The sequence below is a fragment of the Ursus maritimus genome, unplaced genomic scaffold, assembly GCF_017311325.1.
Source record: "Ursus maritimus isolate PB19 unplaced genomic scaffold, ASM1731132v1 scaffold_16, whole genome shotgun sequence".
Lineage (NCBI taxonomy): Eukaryota > Metazoa > Chordata > Mammalia > Carnivora > Ursidae > Ursus > Ursus maritimus.
In genome coordinates, this window is record NW_024424008.1 from 378,651 (window position 1) to 403,997 (window position 25,347).

The 25,347-nt window shown below is 39.7% G+C and overlaps 3 protein-coding genes across 3 annotated transcripts; all 3 read right to left on the minus strand.

Annotated features, from left to right (window-relative positions):
* Positions 1 to 3,544: 3,544 nt before the first annotated feature.
* Positions 3,545 to 4,486, minus strand: LOC103681168 (olfactory receptor 51G2). The gene has a single exon (XM_008710700.1). It carries the CDS (start codon positions 4,484 to 4,486, stop codon positions 3,545 to 3,547), a length of 942 nt encoding a protein of 313 aa, XP_008708922.1.
* Positions 4,487 to 11,873: 7,387 nt separating this feature from the next.
* Positions 11,874 to 12,849, minus strand: LOC103681169 (olfactory receptor 51G1). Its single transcript, XM_008710701.1, has 2 exons — positions 11,940 to 12,849; positions 11,874 to 11,902 (listed from the first exon to the last, which is right to left on the minus strand). Exons 1-2 carry the CDS (start codon positions 12,847 to 12,849, stop codon positions 11,874 to 11,876), a joined length of 939 nt encoding a protein of 312 aa, XP_008708923.1.
* Positions 12,850 to 23,393: 10,544 nt separating this feature from the next.
* LOC103681170 (olfactory receptor 51A4) lies at positions 23,394 to 24,429 on the minus strand. Its single transcript, XM_008710702.2, has one exon. It carries the CDS (start codon positions 24,406 to 24,408, stop codon positions 23,467 to 23,469), a length of 942 nt encoding a protein of 313 aa, XP_008708924.2. The 5' UTR covers positions 24,409 to 24,429; the 3' UTR covers positions 23,394 to 23,466.
* Between the last annotated feature and the right edge of the window lie 918 nt (positions 24,430 to 25,347).

The window sequence follows — 25,347 nt, forward strand, 5'->3', positions numbered from 1 at the left end:
AGAAAGAGAGAGTGCACACAAGGAGGGGTAGGGGCAGAGGGAGAGGGAGAGAGAGAATCTCCAGCAGACTCCACGTTGAACACAGCCCAACGTGGGGCTGGATCCCACAACCCTGAGAACGTGACCTGAGCTGAAACCAAGAGGTGGATGTTCCCTGACTGAGCCACCCAGGTGCCCCAAGAGAGTCGATCTGAAGTGTTCTTATCACACACAAAAAAATTATGGACTATGGAATATGATGAATATATTAATTTGCTTGATTGTATAATCATTTCACAACTCATATATCAAAACATCACATTGTACACCTTAAATATATACAAGTTTTATTTGTCAAGTATACCTCAATAAAGCTGAAAAGACTGGAAGGTGGGAGAACAGTTAGAAGAGACAATTAGACTTAAAGTGGTACCAACAGAAATAGAGGCATGTGGCTTTATGGTTTTCCTGAAGTTTTGTGTATACACAGAGACCCAACACAAACCACCCATGACACTCACACACATATTCTATTTTATCCTATTTGTTTTTTATAAGTACCCTTGAATCTTCCACATGTAACAACCAAGGTTCACATATACCCCATCATTGCAGAAACAGCTTTCTTATGTCAAACAGAACGAGGCACTGGTTGGGGAAGGCATCACCTGTCAAGAGTTAAATGTCAGGTGTGCTAGACGGCCTCAGATTAAGTCCAACTTCAAATGAGAACTGACTCCACATAAACCTTGTAGTAGAGGTTTTATTTTTGGTCCTTTGCCACTCCCTTTCTTGATCCTGCGCGGTGCAGGAACGTGACATCCTCAGTCTTTCCGCTAGATGTTCAGAACCCTACTTAGCAGCATTTTATCCGGACTTGCTTTCCTCACAGATATCTCCAAGACAAAATTACAAATACTATATTGACATATATTACTCAAAAGGTAATTTTTTAAAAAGATTTTTTCAACAGAGATAGAGAGAGAGGGAACACAAGCAGGGGGAGTGGGAGAGGAAGAAGCAGGCTCATAGCAGAGGAGCCTGATGTGGGGCTCGATCCCATAACGCCAGGATCACGCCCTGAGCCGAAGGCAGACGCTTGACCACTGTGCCACCCAGGCGCCCCTCAAAAGATAATTTTTATTAAATTTTTATTTTAATTCCAGTATAGTTAACATACAGTGTTATATTAGTTTCAGGTGTATTATATAGTGATTCAACAATTCTATACATTATTCAGTGCACATCACAATAAATGTACTCTGTAGTCCCCTTCACCTATTTCACCCATTCCCCTACCCATCTCACCTCTGGTAACCATGAGTTTGTTCTCTATAGTTAAGAGTCTGTTTCTTGATTTGTCACTCTTCTTTTTTCTCCCCTTTGCTTTGTTTTGTTTGTTTTGTTTTTAAATTATGCATATGAATAAAATCATATGGAATTTGTCTTTCTTTGTCTTATTTCACTTAGCGTTATACTCTCTAGCTCGGTTCGTGTTGTTGCAAAGAGCAAGATTTCATTCTTTTTCATGGCTGAATAATATTCCATTATAAATATGATATATATGTCTCAAATCTTCTTTAATCCATTCATCTATTGATCGACACTTAGGTTGTTTCTATACTTTGTATTAGTGCTTTTGTATTTTGAGGGTAAATACCCAGTAGTGCAATTACTGGATTATAGAATAGTTTTATTTTTAACTTTTTGGGAAACCTCTATACTGTTTTCCACAGTGGCTGCACCAGCTTGCATTCCCACCAATATTGTAAGAGGGTTCCTATTTCTCTACATCCTTGCCAACACTTGTCGTTTCTTGTATTTTTTATTTTAGCCATTCTGACAAGTGTGAGGTGATATCTCATTGTAGTTTTGATTTGTATTTCCCTGACAATGAGTGATGTTGAGCATCTTTTCATGTGTCTGCTGGCCATCTGTATGTCTTCTTTGGAGAAGTGTCTGTTCATGTCTTCTGCCCATTTCTTAACTGGATTATTTGGTTTTTGAGTGTTGATTTGTATCAGTTCTTTATATAATTTGGATATTAACCCTTTATCAGATACGTCATTTGCAAATATTGTCTCCCATTCAGTAGGTTGCCTTTTAAATTTGTTGATTGTTTCATTCTCTGTGCAGAAGCTTTTAATTTTGATGTAGTCCCAATAGTTTATCTTTGCTCTTATTTCCCTTGCCTCAGGAGATATATCTAGAAAAATGTTGCTGTGGCTGATGTCAGAGGAATTATTGCCTGTGCTCTCTTCTAGGATTTTTATGGTTTCAGGTCTCACATTTAGGTCTTCAAAGATTTTTTTTTTCTTGGGTAAAGTGGTGGCAAAATTGTAATGGACAGATAAGAGGGTATAGGGATTATCTCTTTTTGGTTCATTGGTTTATGACCTTTTTGATATAGTCAATGCCTCAACCTCTTTCTACTTACCACCTCCCCTTCCTCCACCCCCCTGTTCTCTACTTTTTCCTGACATGCTAGGGTACAATGACAACAAAGACAACTTCAGATATTTCTTTAGATGCATTATTCTCTCTCTCACTTCTGACTCAGGTTTGCGCATTCTATTCCTTCAGATAAGACCATAATTTTCCAGTCTGACTGCTAAACTCCAATGTGTTCCTTACAGCTGGCGTGTTAACCCAAGGAAATCTTTCCTGACGCTCTGTTCCCCCAACTGGAAGAAGATATTTCTCTTTTTGCTCCTATCTCAACTTCTTTTTACTTTGAGCAACACAATTAACATATGACTGTATAAATAAACCATTCCCAAATTTAGTGTCTTAAAAAACAAACAAACAAGTGAACAAACATTAATTGAACTTGCAAATCTGCAGCTTGGGTTAAGTTCAGAGTAGGATTGATTATTTTATTTGGTACCACCTGGAAAGGCAGGAAAAATGGGGGTTGGAATAATATGAAGATTTGTTCACTCACTAGTAGTTGATAATGATCCAACTAAGGCTGAGACCTTAGCTTGGTCTATTGGCTGGGACATCTACATGTGGCTTCTCCATGTGGTCTCAGCTTCCTCGCGGTATGGTGGCTGTGTTCAAAAAGCAAGCATTGAGTAAGACAGAGATATAGATGGATATAGAAATAGAGGTAGAAAAGGAGGGAGATAGAAAGAGTGGGGGGAGGCGTATATCGATGAAAAACATATCACCTTTTATGACCTAACCTCAGCAGTCTTACAAGGTCACTTACAAAACATTCAATTTATTGAGGCAGTTACAAAGTCCTACACAGTCACAAGGAGAGAAAAAATTTGACTGCATCTCTTGATGGTGAAGTGGCAAGTTTCTGGAGGAGAATGTAGGATTAGAAATACCTCTGTGGCTGTTTTTGGAAAATGCAATCTGCCATGTCATATTGCATTGTGTTTTCCCCCATCAGAGCAGAGATAATTCTGCAAGAGCTGTGACTTCTTGATCATTCCTTTATGTATTTGTTGAGTAAATAAATAATAGTCTCCTCCATTTCATGCACATTGGATGTTATAAAGGAGAGAGGAGTAAGGTAGACTTAAGGAATTAGTGCCTCTAAGACTAAACCCAGCTAGCAACAAAACGCATGGGTTACACGATCTCGGATCTGTTTGGTCTTCACGCTGTAGACAATGGGGTTCAATAGGGGAGGAAATAAGAGGTACACAAAGCCCATGATCACCTGGACCAGATGAGGTGCCTGCTTCCCAAAGCGGTGGATGACAGACAAGCCAATCATGGGAGTGTAGAAGAGGAGCACAGCACATATGTGGGAAACACAGGTGTTAAGAGCTTTGAATCTCTCATCCCTGGATGCAATGGACAGCACAGTACGTAGGATCAAGGCATAGGAGAAGAGAATGAGCAGTGAGTCTATACCCACTGTTGAAACAATGACAAACATGCCATAGATGCTGTTGGCTTTGATGTCTGCACAGGCCAATTTCATCACTTCCTGGTGGAGACAATAGGAATGTGAGAGAACTGGGGAGCCACAATAGGGGAATCTTTTGAGCATAAAAGGCAATGGGAAAATGAGTGCTACACTGCGGCCTAGGGAAGCCAGGCCAATCCTGCCAATGACCGTGTTGGTGAGAATGGAAGCATAGTGCAAGGGGCGACAAATGGCCACAAAACGGTCAAAGGCCATGGACAGTAGCACAGAAGACTCCAGGAAGGACAAGCAGTGAATGAAAAAGAGCTGGGCAAAACAGGCATCATGACCAATATCTCGTGCCCCAATCCAAAAGATGCCTAGCACTGTAGGGAGGGTGCAAAGAGACAGACCCAGGTCAGTCACAGCCAGCATGGACAAGAAGAGGTACATAGGCTCATGGAGTGAGGGCTCTGTTTTAATGATAAAAAGGATTGTACAGTTGCCCAGGATGGAAACCAGATATATAAAGCACAATGGGATGGAGATCCAGACGTGCATGTGCTCCAGCCCAGGAACGCCACTCAGCAGAAAGGTGGAAGAAATGTTGCTGCTCCTTTCCAGGGATCCCAAAGTCATTGTGTGTGGAGGGAAGAGGAAAATTGGATTTCCTCCAAATTCTTGAAATGAATTCAGAAAAAGCTACGGATTGTACCTGGGAAGAAATTAAAAACCAAGCCAAACAACAAATTAGAATCAACTAGACCTAGAACCATACAGCTCTTCTAGAGGTCATTTCCTTCTAGCCCCTTATTCCCTCTGAACATTGTTTTAGAAATTTTTTTTTCTTTCTCTCTCCTTCAAGCTAAGAGGTCTGAGAATCTTAACTATTCTTGTTGGTTATACCTAACTTTGCCTACCACTTTTGAGGAGATCTTTAAGTAAACACTCCTCACCTGTCTCTTTTCTGCCAGGACTCTCATTAATGTTCCAACCTTTCTTTCAACATCTTTTCCTTTCCCTTCTCTTACTTTACTTCCTTTGCTATTCCTTTATCTCTTTCCTTCCATCCTTGCTCCCTCCCTCCCCTCTCTCCCTTCTCTCCTCCTCCTTTCTTTCCTTCCTCCTTTCCTTCCTTCCTGCCTTCCTTCCCTCTTTCCTCCCTCCCTTTCTTTCTTTCTTTCTTTCTTTCTTTCTTTCTTTCTTTCTTTCTTCCTTCCATCCTTCCTTCCTTCCTCCCTCCCTCTTCCTTCCTTCCTTCCTTCCTTCCTTCCTTCCTTCCTTCCTTCCTTCCTTTTCTACTTTTGCTTAACTTAATCAGCCACATACAATTGCTAACCTTAGAAACAGATGAGTCCTTCACTCACCTTCTCATCTCATCCTCCAGTTATGGAAGCCTAGCTTGATCCAGACAGCTCATATGTGCTACTCAGTTCACATAATTCCAGTAAGAACTAGAGAGTGAATGAATGGCTGTCTGTAAAGTTATTCTTGACTGCTAAAGTACCATATCAAAGCTCTGATTCTCTTGTCAGTAACCTGCATTCCCTAGAGATCTAGAATTTAACTGCTATGAACCTAGGTGGGAGGAAAGACTGAACCATCAACCATGGCTACACCCTCAATTGCAAGGCAGAGTCCATGAGAGTCCACAGAATAGAAGGCAATAATGCTTGTAGGATGTATTCCTCTCTAGATTAGGAAATGAAGGCTCAGGAGAGTACAGTCACTGGGAAGAGGTCTTACGCCAATTTAAGCCTCCTGACTTTCAAAGCAGTGCTCTGCTGATTCCCAATTCATAATTCCACTAGAATGTGAGCTCAAAAAGGGCAAGGGCTTTGCTTTGTTTGCTTCTGTAAAGACAGTGTTTAAAATGTGCCTGGGTACACAGTAGGCACTCAGCATTTTTTTTAATGTTTTAATGCATGAATAAAAGTTAAATTTATTTAGTTAGCTGTTACTATCTTGGTATATATTTTATCACTTTAAAAAAATCTTGTAAATAAAGTTCTATCAATAGTACCATATTACAGATGAAGAAACAGAGGATTAGAGAAAATTAATATTCCTAAGATCAAAGATATAATAAATGGCCAAAATGGGATTTGCACCAAGATCCGATTTTTCTCTAGATTCCAGGATCTCAACAACCATTACACTTTCTTCCTGCATAGATGACAATTCACTTTCAACTAGAAGCAGCGAGCATTAAAGTCAAGGGCTTAACAGACCTCCAAAAAAGTGCTGGCTCTTTAGCTAAGTTAATAAATAAACTTACTAGAGACATACACACAAATATATATGTAGACATTTTCTTCCTCACTCCAAATACTAGTGAAATTAGTAGCCAGTGTCATTAACTCACTGTCCACTTGAAGGTCAGATTGGGTCGTGTGTGTTGTTCCTCAGCTTTTGCTTCGGCCATGGTCAGTGGTCACCACATCATTCGTCAAAGTGAATTCAGAAGACCTGTGATAAACTTACCTGTCAGGGACAGGCAAGCTGGATGACGGTTAACAGTATAATGGACAGGCAAGCTGGATGACGGTTAACAGTATAAGGGACAGGCAAGCTGGATGACGGTTAACAGTATAAGTGGACAGGCAAGCTGGATGACGGTTAACAGTATAAGTCACAAAACTTAAGGCAGAAAATTTTTTGACATGAAAACGAAGTAGGGTAGTGAAGAAAGAATATACATTATTTAATAATACAAAAGTTTATTTATAACACCCGATGAACATCTACTATTTGCCAGACTTTGTACTAGGCGCATTGCAAAAGAAATAATATTTAGATCTTAAAAAATCCTTGCAAGTTAATATTATTACCTTGATTTGCAAAAGAGGAGAGAGGCTTACAGAATTTGGTAATGTGCATAAAGTCATACCGTCAATCGTTGACAGAGCTGGAATTCAAACTCTGGAGCTCCAAGGAGCATTCTGAAAATTTGGAAGCATTTGAGCTAATACATCTAGGCAGCTTTTTAAGCTGAGACAGCCTGAAATAGGTGAAGATTGAATGACAAATGATAGAAATATCAAAAGTCTTTGTGCCCCCACCTTCTTTTGGCTCAAGATGGACTCTCTCCGGAATCAGAGTTTGTGCTTCACATTTTAAAAGACATAGGGCAGAATAGGAATCAAAGAGAGAGAGAGTTAGAATAATTTGAAAGAAGGGACTGGACATAAAAGAAAATCCAGAATGAAAATCCAGAATGAAAATCCAGAATAGTGAAGCAGAAGGTATCTGCCTAGGAAAGATCACCTTTAGCCTGTTGGCTGGGGAGATCTTAGTGAGGTAACTATTCTAACAGCTGCTTATTTAAAGACCTTCAGAGTAGCCATTATCAGATTTGGTGAGGATTTTGTTGCTCCTGAGCAGTTCAAAAAGCAGTTAGTTGTCTAGGGTAGAGGGGAGTTGGAAATTTAACAAATGGCCTGCTCGCAGTTGTTCTTGGAGAATACTTCCTAGAGGTGTTTGGGCAAGCTCAATGGCTGCCTCTAATTCTATCAGTCAGACTCTGCGGTCACACAAGAAAATGTCCTTTCATGTCACAAACAAGCTTTTCTTTCAGAAGATCATTCTACTTCCTACCCCTCTGTCTCTGCTTCTTGGAAGTGACTCCTAATTCTGCTAACCTTGTGTCTAATGCTAAGGGGTAGAGACCAACCTAGAGCACACCTCATTCCTGCATCTCAGTTTTGTCTGCCTAATTTGTCTGTCTCCCTGGGTCTCAGTAATACTCCTACATTGTGACACATGAGGCAACTCTCTGGGCAGGAAATCAAGGAAATGAATGAGTGTGAGAAAGCTGTTGTCTCTTAGCTAAGCTAGTGCTAAAACCAGACTTGGGTTTGATCAGTGAGATCTGACTGCAGTGGTCACCAACGTCCACAGGCACCCTCTATAGCCTTTCTTGTGCCCAAAGACCCTTCTATCCTCTCCCTCTCCAGATCTCAGGCTGAGCTTTCTGGGACCTCCTCTTGGCTCCATAACTCAGCACCAGACACCTGTCTCACCTACCAAAGCTAGGTCCAGAGCCTCCGGGTCTTGGAACAGGGGAGAAGGAAGGCTTAAACTAGAGGCTCTTGGGCGTATGGAGAGACTGGAGGGTGGATTTTGAACTCCCTGATTTTTATGAAATTGTCTGAGGCCCCCATTGAGACTCTCTCAAGAATCTTTAATGAATTCTCTACTAGGACTAGCTGAACCTCATTATCTTATACCCCAGGGATAAGGGAAAGAAGCCCAGAAGATGTTACACATGGTAGCTTTTTAAAATCTCGTGAAATTTTGAACAACTCCATAACTTCAGGGAAGCAGAGCGGGTGTTGTTGATAGTGTTTTATATATGATGTATCATAACTGTATAGCTATGCACATCAGCTGTGACGGTGTGTATTGTGGGTATATATAACGTTATGTAACATTAAAAGGGGCTTTTTAACTCAGTGCTTCTCCCATCACTAAAGGGGAGGAAAGGAGTCAGACCAAGTCAATACAGGGATATGAGGAGTTAATCGTCCATTTTTTAGACTTTGAAAGCTGATGGGCAAGACATTTTAGAGAGAGGAATGGAGGGCCATTTCAGTGTTTTCATTACTCACCTACTTAGTATTCAGCTTATTGAATCTAATTTAGGAATATAAAAGTGTAAATATTAAGAAATGTCCAGATCCCCACACCAAATGTAAGACCAATTAATTGACCTGATTGGTCCCCTTAGAAAGTTCTGGGCTTCCTCTTGTGCCACATTTCATTAATTTTTGGTCAAGCACATTGTAGACACATTTGAGTGTTATGAACCAGTATTTCTCAAATCAGAGTCCCCAGATAATCAGGATCAGAATCACCTGTAACGCTTGTTAAAATGCAGGTTTCTGGGCCTTAGCCCTATAGTGCAGAATCAGAAACTAACATTAGTGACAACCGCAAAAGTCTAAGAATTTTCAAATACCCTTGTCTTTATGATTTGCTTTCAATTCTGATTCCAGAACTTCTTATTCCCTCTATAATTAAAAATGCATCTTCCCCTTTAACCTGGAATTCATTTCAAAATAACAGTTACCTCTTGTTAGTTTACTAGGACCACCACAACAAAATACCACAGAGTGGGTGGCTTTAACAATAGAAATTTATTTTTTCACAGTTCTTGAGGCCAGCAAAGTCCAAGATCAAGGTGTTAACAGGTTTGGTTTCTTCTGAGGCCTCTCTCCGTGGCGTGCAGATGGCCATCTTCTCCCTGTGTTCTCACATGACCTTTCTTCTATGCATGACATCTCTGATGTCTCTTGTTCTTCTTATAAAGACATGAGTCATATTAGCTTAGGGCCAACCCTAAAGGATTGATTTTAACTTAATTGTCTCCTAAATACCATACCTCTAAATACAGTTACATTCTGAGGTATGGGGGTTAGGTTTTCAACATATGAATTAGGGGGGCACAATTCAGCCCATAAGATCTGGTTACCCATGCATCCTATCACCCAGTTTCTTATCTATTTAACAAATATTTTATAACAGAAATAACTTCTCCCCCCTCCATAAATACACACGAGCAAAGTTTATTTACAGCCTCTGAGTCCAAGCACTGGGAAAAGAGAAGTAGTGTTAGATATGTTTTGGAAGAATATAGGTTTGAGTCTCAGGTGTTATGGAGAGAGAGAGAAAGAGGGAGAGACTGAATTAATCTTTGAACAGCTTTGAGTAGAAGGAGTATAGAGTTTGATCATATTACAGGGAAGATTTCCTGCTTTCTTTAAATCTTAGCTATTCAGCTTCTTTGAGGGAAAAATGAGATATGATGTGGGGAGAGATCGTCCCTCACCCCCAAAAAAGGGAGCTCATATCTCCTAGCCCAGAAAAGAGCAGGGAAAAGAAACAAGGTAGAGGCAGTATATAAGGGAACACCTTGTACTTAGAGATGCTGCCTGCAGGAGAGACCAGCTAGGAGACACTAAAAGGACCTAAAGAGAATATTATTGGACTGGACTTAGACAAGCTGCTGCAAAAGTTCATCTTGTTTTTTGTTTTTGTTTTTGTTTTGTTTTTAATTTCAGTATGGTTTTTAAATTGTTGTCATTACGGTTTTTCCATGTAATTAGTTGGCAGATGTATATGAAGAAGACAGATGTTTTAGAAAGAAAATAAGCAAGATTTCTCCTGTGCACCCTAGTCGTGTGGGTAAAGTTGTTGCCCATCATTCTTTACAGAATGCCCACACTGTATAGTTCCCAGGAACATGCCATGCGATTTCACATCCTTTTTTTCTTTATCTCTACAGAGTCAAAATAGATTTCCATTCATCTGAAATGTTAGCATATGTGGGAAAACTAGAGTCCAGAAACTCTCAACAGCACAGTGCCAAAAGTTTAGGTTTTGAGATCTGACAGACCTGAATGTGGTTTTTGAGTTTTCTATTTATTAGATATGATATTGGCTACCTTATCTCATTGAAGTTCCTATCTAAAAGGATTATATGAGAATTAAGAGGAAATTGACTATCTTAAAGGGTAAGAGAGCACTGAATAAAAATAGTTTGAGAAATTAAAATTTTGACCAAATGATATTCGGTGTTGTAGTAAGTAAGTAAACATCATGACCATTTAAAATGGGTCTTATAAGCATGCCTTTAAATTAACATTCCTGACGTTTTTATAAGGCATACCGTTTTAACTCCTCCTGAGGTCTTAAGTGTCTGGGAGACCATTCTTCAGAAATAAACATGCCAATTCTTGATCTAGATCATAGGTTATAGTTCTATAAAAGGAAAATTCATAATTTTGATGGTCAGTAATTAAATAATCAGGATACAGAAGTCATCTAGCTGCTACCTGTAGAATGCCTTCTTGTAGTATTTTTTTTAACTGACAAAAATCTTATTTTAAAATTTTTACTCTGCCATTTTAATTTCCAAAGGACAGTCAAATTGGGTATTGCATGTAAGCACTTTGAGACATTCTGTAGTATATAGTAGATGCTCAATAATTGTTAGGTGCTATTGCCACAATTGTAACCATTATTTTTTATTGTTATTTCCCACCTAATCAGTAAGAAAGGTGGAGGTGGGGAGGAAATACAAGATGTCCTATTTATTTTGAAAGTTAAAATGTATACATATTAAAGAATGCTCCCAAATCCCCAATGCTTGTATGTCCTCTGACAGAACCTTGAATATCCATCCAGGCGTCAACACAAGATGTTATTACTTTTTTAAAAATCACCTTTAGGTTTAAGTTGCTTTCATGCTGCCTTCTGATACTTAGTTTTGTAAGAACTCTTCAATAGATATGAGTCCAAGGGTGGTGCAAAGACTCTGGAAGATTCTGGAAGAAATCTTCAACTTCAACTCGCTGAGGCATAGAAGAGATGAATCTGAGACCCAGAGAGTATGAGTTTCACAAGAAATAGGATTCATTTGGCAAGTCGCAGTTCCTAGGTGCTAACTGGTTCCTTTTAAGTACTAGATTACAATGTGGAGTAGAGCTGATAGAACAAAGAACTTACTTTGAGTGGCGTGTTAGTTAGGGTCCAATCAGAAGAAATAAACCACACAGTAATTTTAACAGAAAAGTTTCATTTATTTATTAACAAGAGATTACAGTAACAGGGAATCGACTAAGAGTGAGGAAGAAAGAACTGTAAAGGATACTCTAGGGCTGAGCGAGAGTCTCCAAGGAAGAAAGAAGTTTTCAGAGGAAGAATCCTCCCCAACGCTAGTGTTTGGATGTTGATGGAGAGAATGTGAGTGAAGCTCATTGAATGACAGAGAGTTCACTGGGTTTCTGGGCCAAAGCGGATCCACAATTAGGTTCAGGCTGGTTGGTGCAGAACCACTTGCTGGAAGACTGATGAAATTTTCCAAGAAGCTGCCTATGGGGGTTACTGTTGACTTTCTGGAGAGAGCTGAGGCACCAGCTGGAATCACCAGAAAGTTTCTAGAAGCTGTTTGAGGAGATAATCTGCTATTGATTCACTGGAAACTAAAAATATCAATAGGCTTTATGCCCCGAGCTCCCTCCCTTCATCTTAACCCCATCCTACCGAAAACCCCTAAGGGATTTTACAAATTCAAACTTCTTAGCAATGCGGATGCGGATTTGCCTGGTCTTGATACTATAGACAATGGGGTTCATGAGAGGTGGTACCAGTAGATACACATAAGACATTAGGAGGTGTACAATACGGGGCAGATGTTCACCGAAGCGGTGCACAAGAGACAAACCAATCATGGGAATGTAGAAGAGTAACACAGCACAGATGTGGGAGACGCAGGTGTTGAGGGCTCGAAGTCGCTCCTGGCGGGAGGCAATGCTTAGCACAGTGCGGAGGATGAGGGCATAGGAGAGGAAGATGAGCAGTGAATCCATGCCAACAGTGCAGGCCACGACAAAGAGCCCATATATGTGATTGACAATGATGCTAGAGCAGGCCAGCTTCATGATCTCTAGGTGCAGACAATAGGCATGGGCCAGCACATGGGAGTGGCAGTACTGGAAGCGTTTAAGGAGGAATGGCAGGGGCAAGATGAGCAGGGCACTTCTAAGCATTGAGCTCAGCCCCATCTTGACAATACGTGTGGGTGTCAAGACTGTGGAGTAACGCAGTGGGTTGCATATGGCCACATAGCGGTCAATGGACATGGACAATAGAACTGAAGACTCTACCAGAGACAAGGTATGGATGAAGAAGAGCTGAGTGAAACAGGCGGTTATGCCAATCTCTCTGGCATCAAACCAGAAGATGCCCAACACAGTGGGCAGGGTAGATAGACAAAGGCCCAAGTCTGTCAGGGCCAGCATGGCCAAGAAATAGTACATGGGTTCATGGAGGGTCACATCCGTACGGATGACATGGAGGATGGTAAGGTTTCCTGCAATAACTGTCAAGTAAATGAAGCAGAAGGGAATAGAGATCCAGCCATGGAGATCTTCCAGACCTTGGAAGCCCGTTAGAAAGAAAGTGGCTTTTTGGAGGCTGCCATTATAAGAGATTGTCATAGCTTTACAGTCTTGGGTTCACCAACCTCCAATAGAGAATGGGATTCCTGGAGAGTGATAGAACTGAATTCTCACTCACCTAAGTGTCCTGGGACCAGCAAGAGAGAAAGAGTCTGCAGATGAAATGAGAAGGGATTGGGGGACTTGATGTATTAGCCTTTTCTGGAGGGTCTAGGATGTGGACTTTTACAGGGGATTTCTGTAGTCTATGGATGTCATATGATTTAGCCTTACGGTGGTATGTCTGCCAGTGTCAGACCCTCAGTGGTTTAACGAAGTCACCTCAGATGGCACCTTTTTCATATTCTTCTCCCTGAGAAAAATCCAATTTAATCCCTAAAGAATTCAGAATCTGTCTCATATATATGAGGAATTAGTACTATACACCATTTTGCATAATTGTGTACTAGGATCAAGTGCATATCATATGCCTTCAAATGTATTTTTAATTTGACTGGGGATCGTGCTTTATTCCACAATGCCTAGCCTACAGCGGAATGCAGAGGATGCACTGAGTAAATGTTGAACTCCTTGAACTTGTAACTTGTGACCAGAGTGATGCCTTTCTTGAATCTACACAAAAACCTTTGGTGACTAAGGATGCAAATTGTGTTGTACAAATCTGAAGTCTGGAACGGAGAAATGTCTGAGAAGAATCAGGATCTTCAGAAAACAACTAATTCTAGGAAAGAGTACATTGGGGCTGAGTTCTGAGAGATATCAGAAGAGATGTGAGTTTCCAACATCAGGGCAGTTAAGCTGGGTTAGCTGTAGAGATGAGGATGCGGAGGACGTATGCATCAGATCTGAAACAGAAATAACAAAGAGAAACCTAAAATGATTAGGAAAAGCCTCTCATCCTTAGCTTATAATGAGGAAACTAAATCTTAAGGCTCTCGGAGTAAGCTATGCATGTGGGGTTTGGATCATTATGACACACAGGTATGGGTCTGTGTTTATAATACCTGAACTGAGCTCTATTTAACTTCTGCCTTCGGAACTTTTATTCGATTACATTTATTGCAAGCCATACTATAATGGGTTCTATGTATATTAATATGGTGTGACTGGTGTACTGTTTATCACATGCATAAAAAGCTTAAAATAGCTAAACGAGACAGAGGATGGAGAATCAGGGAAACAGAACGAAAATAGTAGTGCATTATATCCCTAAAGTCACGTCACCGCTATGACTATAAAAAAGAGAGAAAGTAGGATGAGGGTTTCTAAAAAGGCATTGCACTTATGATGGTGAGGGCATCGTCAATTGTTTAGAGAATATTTTGATAGATTGGAGAAAGATTATCAGGGCTGAAATTATCAGTGGGTGGGGAGGAATAAGTAAAGAGTGTATATTGTTTGTAGTTTTCTTCTAAGAGAAAATCTTAGCGGATGAGTGAAGATACCAGGATATTTTAAGGAGGAGAGATGGGGAGTTCAAGGTACTCTTTCAAAAAGGCTTCTTTTTTTCTCAGTAAAGTAAAGGGACATTGCAAGAGGGAGGATAAAGACAGAAGAAAACTCTGTACCCAGCTTTTGCCGTTCATGTGTTAGTCAAAACAGGTAATAATAAAATACTATGCAATAATTAATATAATAATAAAACCCCGTTTATTTTGTGATTCCAGAGTTAGAAAAGGGAAAGAGATGAAGGAGAGAGGGGGAGATGGGAAGGAGATGAGCTGTGAAGGAAAAGGGCCTATCGCAGCATTTGCAGAAAAGGCTGTGGGCCGCACAGGCGACAATGCACTCTCGCTCCAATATCGAGACAGAAAGTGGCAACAGGATTTTTTAAAGGGAATGATGAGAAAGAAGGGGAAATTTTCCATCATTTAAGTGGAAATGCAAGCAAGAGTTTAAATGTATGTGTAGCTTTTCAGCCAGCAGACTCACAGTGAAGCTCGTTTCCATCCATCTTACTTTGAGCCATTTCAGAGTTCGTGAAAGGGAAGAAACGTTCAGAGGTGATGTGTTTCCCTCCTGTATCTCCAACAGGGAAGGATCATTCTGCTGCTCAGTGAGAAGCTGCCGCCATCGTATCTCTCACCCTGCTATTACCCTGCCTTCCAAATATATTACTTGCATATTATATTTTGGGGGTGGGTAGGAGGCAAGTGTGCCAGATACGGGAGTGGGAAAAAAAAGATCAATGGAGCCATAACTACCACTGGAGAGATGGAACTGCTGTATGAGTGACTAGGGACTTGCAACCCTGGTACAGCTTTGGAACCTAATAAAGTCTGCTGAGTAAATGCATAAGTGAATGGTTGGGAAAAAAAAGAAATGAGATGCAGTAGGGATTAAACCATAATTTTTAGTGCAGTGACTACATTTTCTTCTCCAAGGCACTCACCTCCAGTTTAACAGATCAGAGAAGTGTTGGCTGGTTCCTCCAGAATATATCATACATCCTTGATCCTCCCTTCAACTCCAATGTATTGGAAGTTACAGGGATGCCATCCTAATGTCTATGGCAGAAAAGAGGAGAGGTGGGTTGAGCAGCGATTTCAGTGACACTCTGACTTCCCCTGACTTATTCCTCATATAATTTCACACAAAGGTGTTCAAGATTATCAGCATCTGTGTTGGTGACCATCTGCGGATTCTTCTTGCAATATACACAGGAGCATACCAACAGCGGGGGGGAGACCAGTCAGAACTCAGTATGAGTGCTAACACAGCTACAAGAATACTCTCTGCTTAAAATACAGGGTCTTTTTGAAGAGCCCAGCAGCTTCTCCCTCTGGACCTCCGCTGAGACTGAGAATTCCCTGAAGAGTTCTCAAGATGCTTAGCTGAGGACGGAGGCCATGGGAGGCTGAGAAACTTCAATCCTGTAAGTGGGCAAGGGTTAACTTCAAGATGTTAGGATGCTTCTAGTTCTAGATTTCATTTTCTGAAACTAGATGAGAAAGATCTAGCTAGGCTTGGTGTGCAGTATTGCAAGAGAGAGGGTGTTTTGATTCAGATTCAGTTAAAAGATAAAGCTGATTCCAACCTAATGTCTGATACTTTCTAACCATGTGACCAGGCAACCTAGGAAAAATTAATCTCCCAGAAAAATTATTTCCCTATATTCTAAAAAAGGAACCTCTTCCCTCTTCTTTTTACTCAGATCCTGCTACTATCAGGCATGTTTTAGAGTCATCTGCTAGCGTAATTTGGTTTCAGTTTAGGGAGAATAAAGATCCACCTTGGCCTTCAGTCATAAGCTATGGGTTTCTTAATTACTATTGGCCATTCCCTGTATATTCCACTCACCACACATGTGGTTTGGGTCATAATTCAGAAACTTGTACTCCAAATACCAGTTTAATACCTTAAAATAGTTCATCAATCCATTTTAACTACCAACATGTATATCAAGAGTTCTTCCAGAATTGATTTTAACAATTGGAGGGAACCTGAATGGAATAGCTGGTACTTCATAGATTCTCAGTAAACACAATTATTAAAATAATTAGCAGAGTGAGTGTGATTCTAATTTGCCAACAACGGGCCTAATTTACACTTACTGGTTTTTTCCCCAACCAGTTTGGAATCTGTCCCATATTTTTCATTGTATCACAAAGTGTTGTGTGTAATTCATTTTTTTTTCCTCTGTAGGTACAGAATCTAATTCCATTTACACAAAATAACTTCTTTATTATTTCCTCCATTAGTTCCTAATTGATATCTGTCTTCTCCTACTGCTAGAATATAAGGGTAGGGAGTCATGGGTACATTGTTCACTACTGCATTTCCAGTGCCTAGCATTTTTACTAGTGAAACACAGTTGCAGCTTCATAATTGTTTCTTTAATTGAATGTAATTCCCCAAAGTTGAAGACAGTAATGCTTTTTTCCATTAGCTGTCTCTTTTTAGACTAAACTTCATTTATTTGTGAAACAAGGTATATGTGAATTTTGATCTTTTGTTTTCCTTCAGATTCCTCATTTGGTGCCTATGACCAACAAATATTTGGGCTTGTTAACATAAGAAAACACAATTCCTTGGCTGTTTGTCCAAAGGAGTGTTTGTCTTTTCCAAAGTCATTAACTTTATCAGGTTTCGCCCCCCATTTTCTTAATGATCAGTCATTATTGACTCTCCACATAACCTCCCTCATTTTTAATTACCTGTCAGAGTTGACTCTTAGAGTTTTCCAAGAATGTTGAGAATATGGGAGAACCTTGGTTTTTAAGAAAGTTTAAGCTCTTAGTGTTTCAGTATCATACTGGCTGCTTTTTTCCTGGATTTTGCTCTTCTTCCCAACCTCCAAATGGGTGCAAACCTATAGTATTGTCCAAGGACCTGGTTTCCTTGGGGACCTGTATCTTATTAAGGATGAGTGTTTAGGACACAAGAGAAAGGCCAAGGCTGCGAGTAAGTAGACAATATCCACCATCTTAGAGTTTGCCCATTTTCTGAAACTCGTGTGAGCCGTAGAACTTACTTGCTTTTCTGACTCCTAGATCTGGCCAAAATTATCGTATGACAATAGACTGACAGACTGACTATTTGTATTCCGGCATTGGTCTCACCATTGTCTTGAAGAATATTTTTTTAGAACTAGGTATTATTGAGATTTAATTTAAGTGTATATAACGAGCATCCATAAATGTAATTATTTTATCATATATTTATTATTTTGAAACTTTTATATAGTAATATAACACCATCCTAAACAATTTAAGTAGATTTTCTCATTTATGTTGTTATGCTATAATTTTCTCTGTTTTACAGATTTAAAAAATCTTAGAGAGGTATAATAATTTGTCCAAGGTCTTGTATCTCTCTGCCACTGGGACATAAAGAAAAAGAATCATGCAATATTTGAGATATAGACCCTTCTCACACATCTCATTCAGAGTGGGGATTTCTGTAATTTCCCTGGACAGACTCCCATCGGCATGTATATTCTATCTCTCTTTGGTAATTCTGAAAGATTCTCAATTTCCATGAGCAAATCTTCTGATTTGCTTTTTTTAAAAAAGATTTTATGTATGTACGTATGTATTATGTATGTATGTATGTACTTATTTGAGGGAGAAAGAAAGAGAGAGCAGGGGGAGGAGGAGAGCGGGAGGGAGAGTTATCCCAAGCAGACTCTATGCTGAGTGCAGAGCCCAAATTGGGGCTCGATCTCACGATCCTGAGATCATGACCTGAGCTGAAACCAAGAGTCAGAAACTTAACTGACTGAGCTACACAGGCACCCCCTGATTTGCTTTTGTTTTAACATCCAGCCCATCTTTTCAGGATCCAAAGAGTTAGAAAATGGAATGCAAATGATGTCAAATATTCTGAAAGAGTAGATTTATATCTTTTTAAAAAATATTTATTTATTTGAGAGACAGAGAGACAGTGAGAGCATGAGTGGACTCAAGCCCAGGACCTCAGGACCATGACCTGACCCGAAGGCGGTTGCTTAACCAACTGAGTCACCCAGGCACCCCAATTTTAGTTTTTTTTTTTTTAAAGATTTATTTATTTATTTATGTGACAGAGAGAGACAGCCAGCGAGAGAGGGAACACAAGCAGGGGGAGTGGGAGAGGAAGAAGCAGGCTCCTAGCGGAGGAGCCTGATGTGGGGCTCGATCCCGTAACGCCGGAATCACGCCCCGAGCCGAAGGCAGACGCTTAAGGACTGTGCCACCCAGGCGCCCCTGTTTTTTTTTAATTAACATACAATGTATTATCTGTTTCAGGAGTACAGGTCTGTTATTCATCAGTCTTACACAATTCACAGCACTCACCATACCACATACCCTCCCCAATGTCCATCACCCAGCCACCCATCCTTCCCACCCTCCTCCACTCCGGCAACCCTCAGTTTGTTTCCTGAAATTAAGAGTCTCTTACGGTTTATCTCCCTCTTTGGTTATGATCTGCTGATATGTGGAATTTGAGAAACAAGGCAGAGGATCATAGGGGAAGAGAGGGAAAAAATGAAACGGGATGGGAGTAGATTTATATCTTACCTCCTTTGTGATTTTTTTTTTTTTTAAAGCACTGTAACACTCCACCCCAAAGTCAATGGAAAGGAAGAAATTAGAATCAGGGAAGAATTTATAGACTCTTCTTTGTGCTTTGTAAACTATCTTATGAAGCCAAGAGAGTCCTTGGGGTTGGCTATAAGCAAGAGCTGTTTGGAGAATAATACCACATACGTCATGGAAAATCTTCGAAGGGGTTGACTCAGGGGACGTGGATCTAGGCCTGAGCTCCTAGTGCAGGCTCCGATAGAGAAAACTGAGCATGATAAGAGCTTGGAGGTCATATTGAGATTCAACAGCTATTTACCAACTTTGCTCTTGGTTCATTTGCCAGCACATGGCACAGGACTGGGGTTCTGCTCTTGTTGGGGCTCAGGGTTTTATGTGCTCACTCTTTATTTGTGAATTTAAAACATAAGAGCCAGAATGCACATTGCAGGTAGAGAAAAAACAAGTGGCCCAAATGGTCACTTACGGAAATCAATCAAGATCTCTAAAACAAAGAAGCCTGATGGGTAGCTGAGAGGGCTGGGGTGGAGGGGTAGCTTGGCATTTATTTAGTTCAGCTGCTGTCAATGCATTTATCTTTAAAGTGGACTGTCTCTTTGAAGTGGTTGCCTTGGCAACCAAACTTAAGTGAGTCTCATTGAAAAAAAGAAAACCAACTGACAGTGCTTATACTACAATTAAATTCACTAGGTTGATTATATTTAATGAATTGAAATGTATTATAGAATATTTTCTCATCACATTAATCATTTTTTCATAAGCATGTAGTAAAGTCACTGAAACAAAGTAGGTATTTAACAAATGGCTTTTGAATAAAATAATGGCACATAATTAAACGTGTGTCTTCACTGAGCACTCCAGTATGCAGTCATAATGAGAATCTTGGACCGTTTCTTTGATCAATAACTTATCAAACAGCTTGAGATGGCAAAAGGGAAATGTAGAACATCTTTAATTGAAATTGAAGAATCTCAGGGGAAAAAAAACAACTGGTTGGTGAATGGTCATGCAGAAATAGAAACAGAGTGCCTGTGAGACAGGGAGAAAGAGAAAGAGAACACTGCAAAGAAATTATTTTCTAAACATGTACGAGACATGGAGGCATTTATTTCTGAGTCTCTTGCCATTGATGAATTTAAGATTTATGGAAACTGCATAATTCTGAAAATGTCCTCAAATAAAATGACCAGGAACAACTTCTGATTATAAATAATACTATATCTTACGTATTCTAAGATGCACATTCTTCACATTTTAAGATCTCTGAAATTGGAATGCAGTTTACAATCAATGGTGTCTTTGATTTGATGCAACTGGGCTCTCACTTCTTTTTTTTTTTTTTTTAAAGATTTTATTTATTTATTTGACAGAGAGAGAGACAGCCAGCGAGAGAGGGAACACAGGCAGGGGGAGTGGGAGAGGGAGAAGCAGGCTCCCAGAAGGGGAGCCTGATGTGGGGCTCCATCCCAGGACTCCAGGATCACGCCCTGAGCCAAAGGCAGACGCTTAACGACTGCGCCACCCAGGCGCCCCTGGGCTCTCACTTCTGCACATCAGAATTGAAGTCTAGAAAGGAGTAGACTTCCAACTTCCTTGAGGTTTTAATTTATAAGGTCATCTTTGAGGAAAATATGCTAAAGAAAGGGCCCTAATAACACTAAGATGTTTAGGCCACACAGGCAAATAGTCATCTATTTTGAAAATTACATTAATGTGCTCAGATACCTCCAGGATCACAAAGGCATATTCTTTCTGTCTGATTCTCAGGCATAATCCATCAGGAAATAATGGCCCTTTTTGTCCTTTTAATTTTATACAGTATACCAACCCTTGCAATGTTTTTCCCAAATCTCTCATAATTGGCCAATATCCAATAGACAGATAAAATAAAAACAACAAAAAATGCAGTACCATGATTTTAAAAAAATCTTTAAACTATTGTCCCCTGGTAGGGTTTATATGCATTCTGTATGTCTTTGCTGTTTCTTCTTGTAAAGGAAGAGTGTTTTTAGCATCTTCAAAGTGGGTTCTTTTGCTTGTCCAGAAGTTTTCTCAGTCTCCCACTGGGTGTCTGTCTGCAGGACTTCCCTGACAGCAGATTATGCCCGAGTGCTGTGTAGTCTAGCTCAGGGCCATCTGGGGAACCATGGGGGCAACCATTTCTTATTTGACAGTTACACTTAGACCAGGGTTTGTAAGCTTTGACACTGTGGTATCTGGGCTGGATAGTTATCTTTGGTAGCCACTGTACCGTGTACATTGTGGGGTGCATCCTGTCGAATAGGTTGGCAGCATCCCTAATCTTTACCCAGTAAATGTTGAAAACACACCTCACCTCCCAGGCTGCAACAACCAAAAATGTTTCCAGATATTGCTAAACGTCTTTTGGTGGCCAAATTGTTCCCAGTTGAGAACCATTGTTTTAGGAGGCCCAGAGTTAGGCTTTTATTCCTCTAGGAACATGTGGAAATAATCAGGGTGATCATAAAGTCCCCCATCGCTACTGGCATTTTTGTAGCTTCATCTTGCTTCTGTCTTATTTTATTAAGGAGGTCAGAAACAATCTGAAACATAAATTGTGCTAAGTGTTACATGCCTGTACAGTAAACCACGAGAATTTAATAACCTTCAAATCCATTTTATTACCCCTCCTCTCATTAACAGACACTGTCGAAGCCTTCACTTTGTCCTGCCTATCTTCACACTGGGAAAATACGAACTACCATTTCTTACAATTAATAAAGTATATCAACATGTGCTTTGCTGTGCTATAGCCCTCAGTGCCCGTGGCTACATTGTGAGGTTATGGAAAGTTATGCACCTCAGACACAGAAGCACTTAGTTCCCTGATCTGATGATAGAGTTGTGGAAACAATGCAAAACTGAATGTGAAAGCTAAAATGTAGCCATCCTGGGGTGTAAATGATAAGGTGTGACTCCCAGTGTTTGGTTTCCTGTGTGTGTGGAATTCCGTAAGACAATCTCTCAGAGCCTCAATCTCTTCAATGGAAAAAATAGGAAGGATGATTTATAAAATTAGGTATTGTGAGAATCAAAATAGAATGTGTGCCTGAAAATGACTAGAAGTGTATTTTGCATATATTAGTATTTCAAATGCAGTGCTTATGTCTGAAAGTTTTTCATTAATTGTGAGATGCTATCCCGTTACAGGCTGATTATTATTCTTAAGTGTTTGTCACTGCTGGAAGTTGTCTCTTTATTTACCTGAGGATAAAAGTGCAGAATAGAACTGGTGTGGTTGGTAGAGAGGACTTGGGTGAAAGAGTGGGCATAAGAAAATGTAAGAAACTTTTTATATGATCCACAAGGTTTTTAAATCACATTAGGAGGAGAATTTGGACTATTAGTCACCCATCAAAACTAAGACAAAAAATTCCTCCCTAATCCCATAATATTTTTTCCTACTTTCAAAATCTGTGAGCATCTGTGCTATGTCTACTTTTGAAATAAACAATTTAAGAGAGTTATATCTCATCTGAATGGAGTATTTTTGAGCTCTTCAACAAACAATTGCTTTATAACACATGACCTAATTTACACATTCGTTTATGGTTATTTATTGGAAATCTATTCTGTGCCAGAATTATCCTAGATACTAGGGACAAAGACATAAAGAAAATAAACACAGTCTTCCCCCCCCCCATTAATAGCACACTCTATTTAGAAAGTAGAAATAAAAAACCCATAAGCTGTATCTATAATTGCAAATCATAAGTATCATGAAGAATAAAGAAAAAACAAGCAATAGAAAGGTTTTTTAAAAGGAGTGTCATACTTTGAACTGAGAGCTCGGGTAATCTATTATGAAATTATGTTGAAACTTTTAAAAAGTGAATAAAGAATTAAATGAAATTGAGGACAAGAGCATCTAAGAATAAGGGTCAGATGTGAAAAGCTAAAAAAAAACCCCCAAATATTTGTAAATTCAACAAAATTTCAGAAAGCCACTGTAGCTGTAGTTTATCTGATAATATTGGAGAGATAGAGAGGGCCAAGGACATGTGTAGATTTTTAGTATGTATTCACAGTTTTAATTCCAATCCCAGAAAAGTTAGAGTATGTATTTTAAAAGAGACAGCATATCATTCAATTTTTCTTTTAAAAAGAGAACTTTCATCTTACATAGAAAATCAGTTAGAAAGCAGCGAAAGGAGACATTTGGAAACTATGGAGGTTATTGCAATGATTCACTAAAGAAATGCTGGTGACACACTAGGGGGACTAAAAAGGAGATAATGAGGAGATGAATTATGATATAATTTGGGTCTAGAATCAAAAGAATTTAGTATAGATAGATTGAATATGGGATTCAGAAATACATTTCTGGTAGGAAGATGAGCTACCATCTCACTATCTTGATTGGAATTTATTGCTTTTATCAGAGATGACATCATAAAACATCTATTTTCATTTTTTTTTAACTGGGATGGAGACCTGTTTCTTGTTTTATGTCCTTGTTCAGTATCCAGTTTGAATAAAATAAATCTGATGATCAAAACAAGAAAAAATGTATTGATAATTATTTGCGGCAAATACTAGGTTTTCTCAACTCACCTTTAAACTCTTACCCAAGACATTCCCAAGATATGTTTTCTACAATATATGACTATTATATTTGCTTCTGACATAATTTTGCCAGAACTCTCACTCTAATTTGCCTGGTTTTCACACAGTACACAATGGGATTCATCATTGGAGGCACAAGTAAAAGAACATTTGCCATGAGAACATTGAAGAGAGGTGAGACATGTTGGGCAAAGCGATGGACAATGGCCAGGTTGATGATGGGCAGATAGAAGATGATCACTGCACAGATGTGTGAAACACAAGTATTGAGGGCCTTGAGCTGCTCCTTTTGGGATGCAATTCCCAGCACAATCTTGAGGATCAGGATGTAAGACACAGCAATGAGCATAAAGTCTACCATCAGGCAGAGCGCTCCAAAAAAGCCATAGATGACATCAATTCGGTTGTCAGAGCAGGCCAACTTCATGACATCCTGGTGGAGACAGTAGGAATGGGATAACTGGCTTTTATTACAATATTTCAAACTTCTCAGAGTGAAGGGGAAGGGCAGCACTAGGAGGATACTCTTAAGGAATAATACTATCCCTATTTTGGCAACTCTGACAGGAGTCAGAATGGAGCTGTATCTCAGAGGGCTGTGGATGGCTAGGAAGCGGTCAAATGACATGATCAGGAGCACTGAGGATTCCGCTGCTGTGCATCCATGGATGAAGAATTCCTGGGCAAAGCAGGCATTGGCAGAAATTTCAGGGGCATCGAATAAGAAGATCCTCCCCATGGTGGGTAGAGAAGAGAAGGACAAGCCCATGTCAGACATGGCCAACATGGAAAGGAAGTAGTACATGGGCTCATGTAAAGAGGGCTCTGTCTTGATGACAAAAAGGATGGTGCAGTTTCCCAGAATAGCAGAAAGATACATGCTGCCGATGGGGATGGAGATCCAGATGTGTGCATATTCCAGCCCTGGCATCCCAACCAAGAAGAAGGTGGTGATTTCAACATATGATATGTTGATAATGGACATGACACATTTAGAGGGCTCTACAATGAGAGAGAGAGATGCTACGTTAGTAAAATATGAATATCTGGAAAATCACCAAAAAATAGTTTTTGAAGAGCTTCTTTTGACAGGACAAAGAATTTATGTGGCTACCATATACTGAAAAATACATGTCACTTTGAACTTGAATCTTCAGTTATCCTAGCTTGGAAAAATTACTGCTGGCCATATTTTCCCTATAGAGAATCTGGACCTTTATTTTGCATTCAGATACAGGTCTGAATTCATTTTTTTCTGTAAAGTTTTAGTAAGCAGTCATCAATTCCCCCCTTTTAAAAAATGTGTCAAGTTTTTATTTAAATTCTAGTTAGTTAACATATAGTGTAATACTAGGTTCAGCAAAATTGAGTGATTCATCGCGTACACACAAATTACTGACAGATAATGTCTCCTGTTTTCCTGGCCTGGAATTTGTGACCCCTTGTGCGGTGTTGACAAGAGACTAATAATAATGAAATAGTATCACAATTTAAGAGAAACCGAATTCCGTTGAAGATTGATTCCCGAAAAGGTAAATAGTCCATTTACAAGTCTCTGAAAGGAAAAATTTTCCTAGAGATGTGGACTTTGGAAGCTTTTTCCTTCTCTATATGAAGTATGTGGTTGGTTTCAAAAAAAGAGAATGAAAGCAAAAGAGAGGAGGATATCTGAGCACTCACCAGAGAGTGGACATTCTGGAGAGTACTTCTGACAGTAGCTGAAGGATCCTAGAAGTCAATGACTAGTCTGTCACCAAAGGTGCCTCCTTATATACAAAGGCTTGTCTCTATATCCCAACGGGTGTTGAACCCTGGGGAGATTGCAGCCAGGATGAATCTATTCTGTCCATAAGTGAGAGATGGTGGTGTACATGACCTCTTTCCTGTACTGAAGTATGCTGTAGCTCCCAGAGTCCTACAGATT

Coding starts and splice junctions, on each gene's coding strand:
- LOC103681169 (XM_008710701.1), bottom strand. CDS start 12,849: ATGACAATCTCTTATAATGGCAGCCTCCAAAAAGCCACTTTCTTTCTA. Junction 11,903..11,939: donor GACCAGGCAAATCCGCATCC/GCATTGCTAAGA, acceptor AAAATCCCTTAG/GGGTTTTCGGTAGGATGGGG.
- LOC103681168 (XM_008710700.1), bottom strand. CDS start 4,486: ATGACTTTGGGATCCCTGGAAAGGAGCAGCAACATTTCTTCCACCTTT.
- LOC103681170 (XM_008710702.2), bottom strand. CDS start 24,408: ATGTCCATTATCAACATATCATATGTTGAAATCACCACCTTCTTCTTG.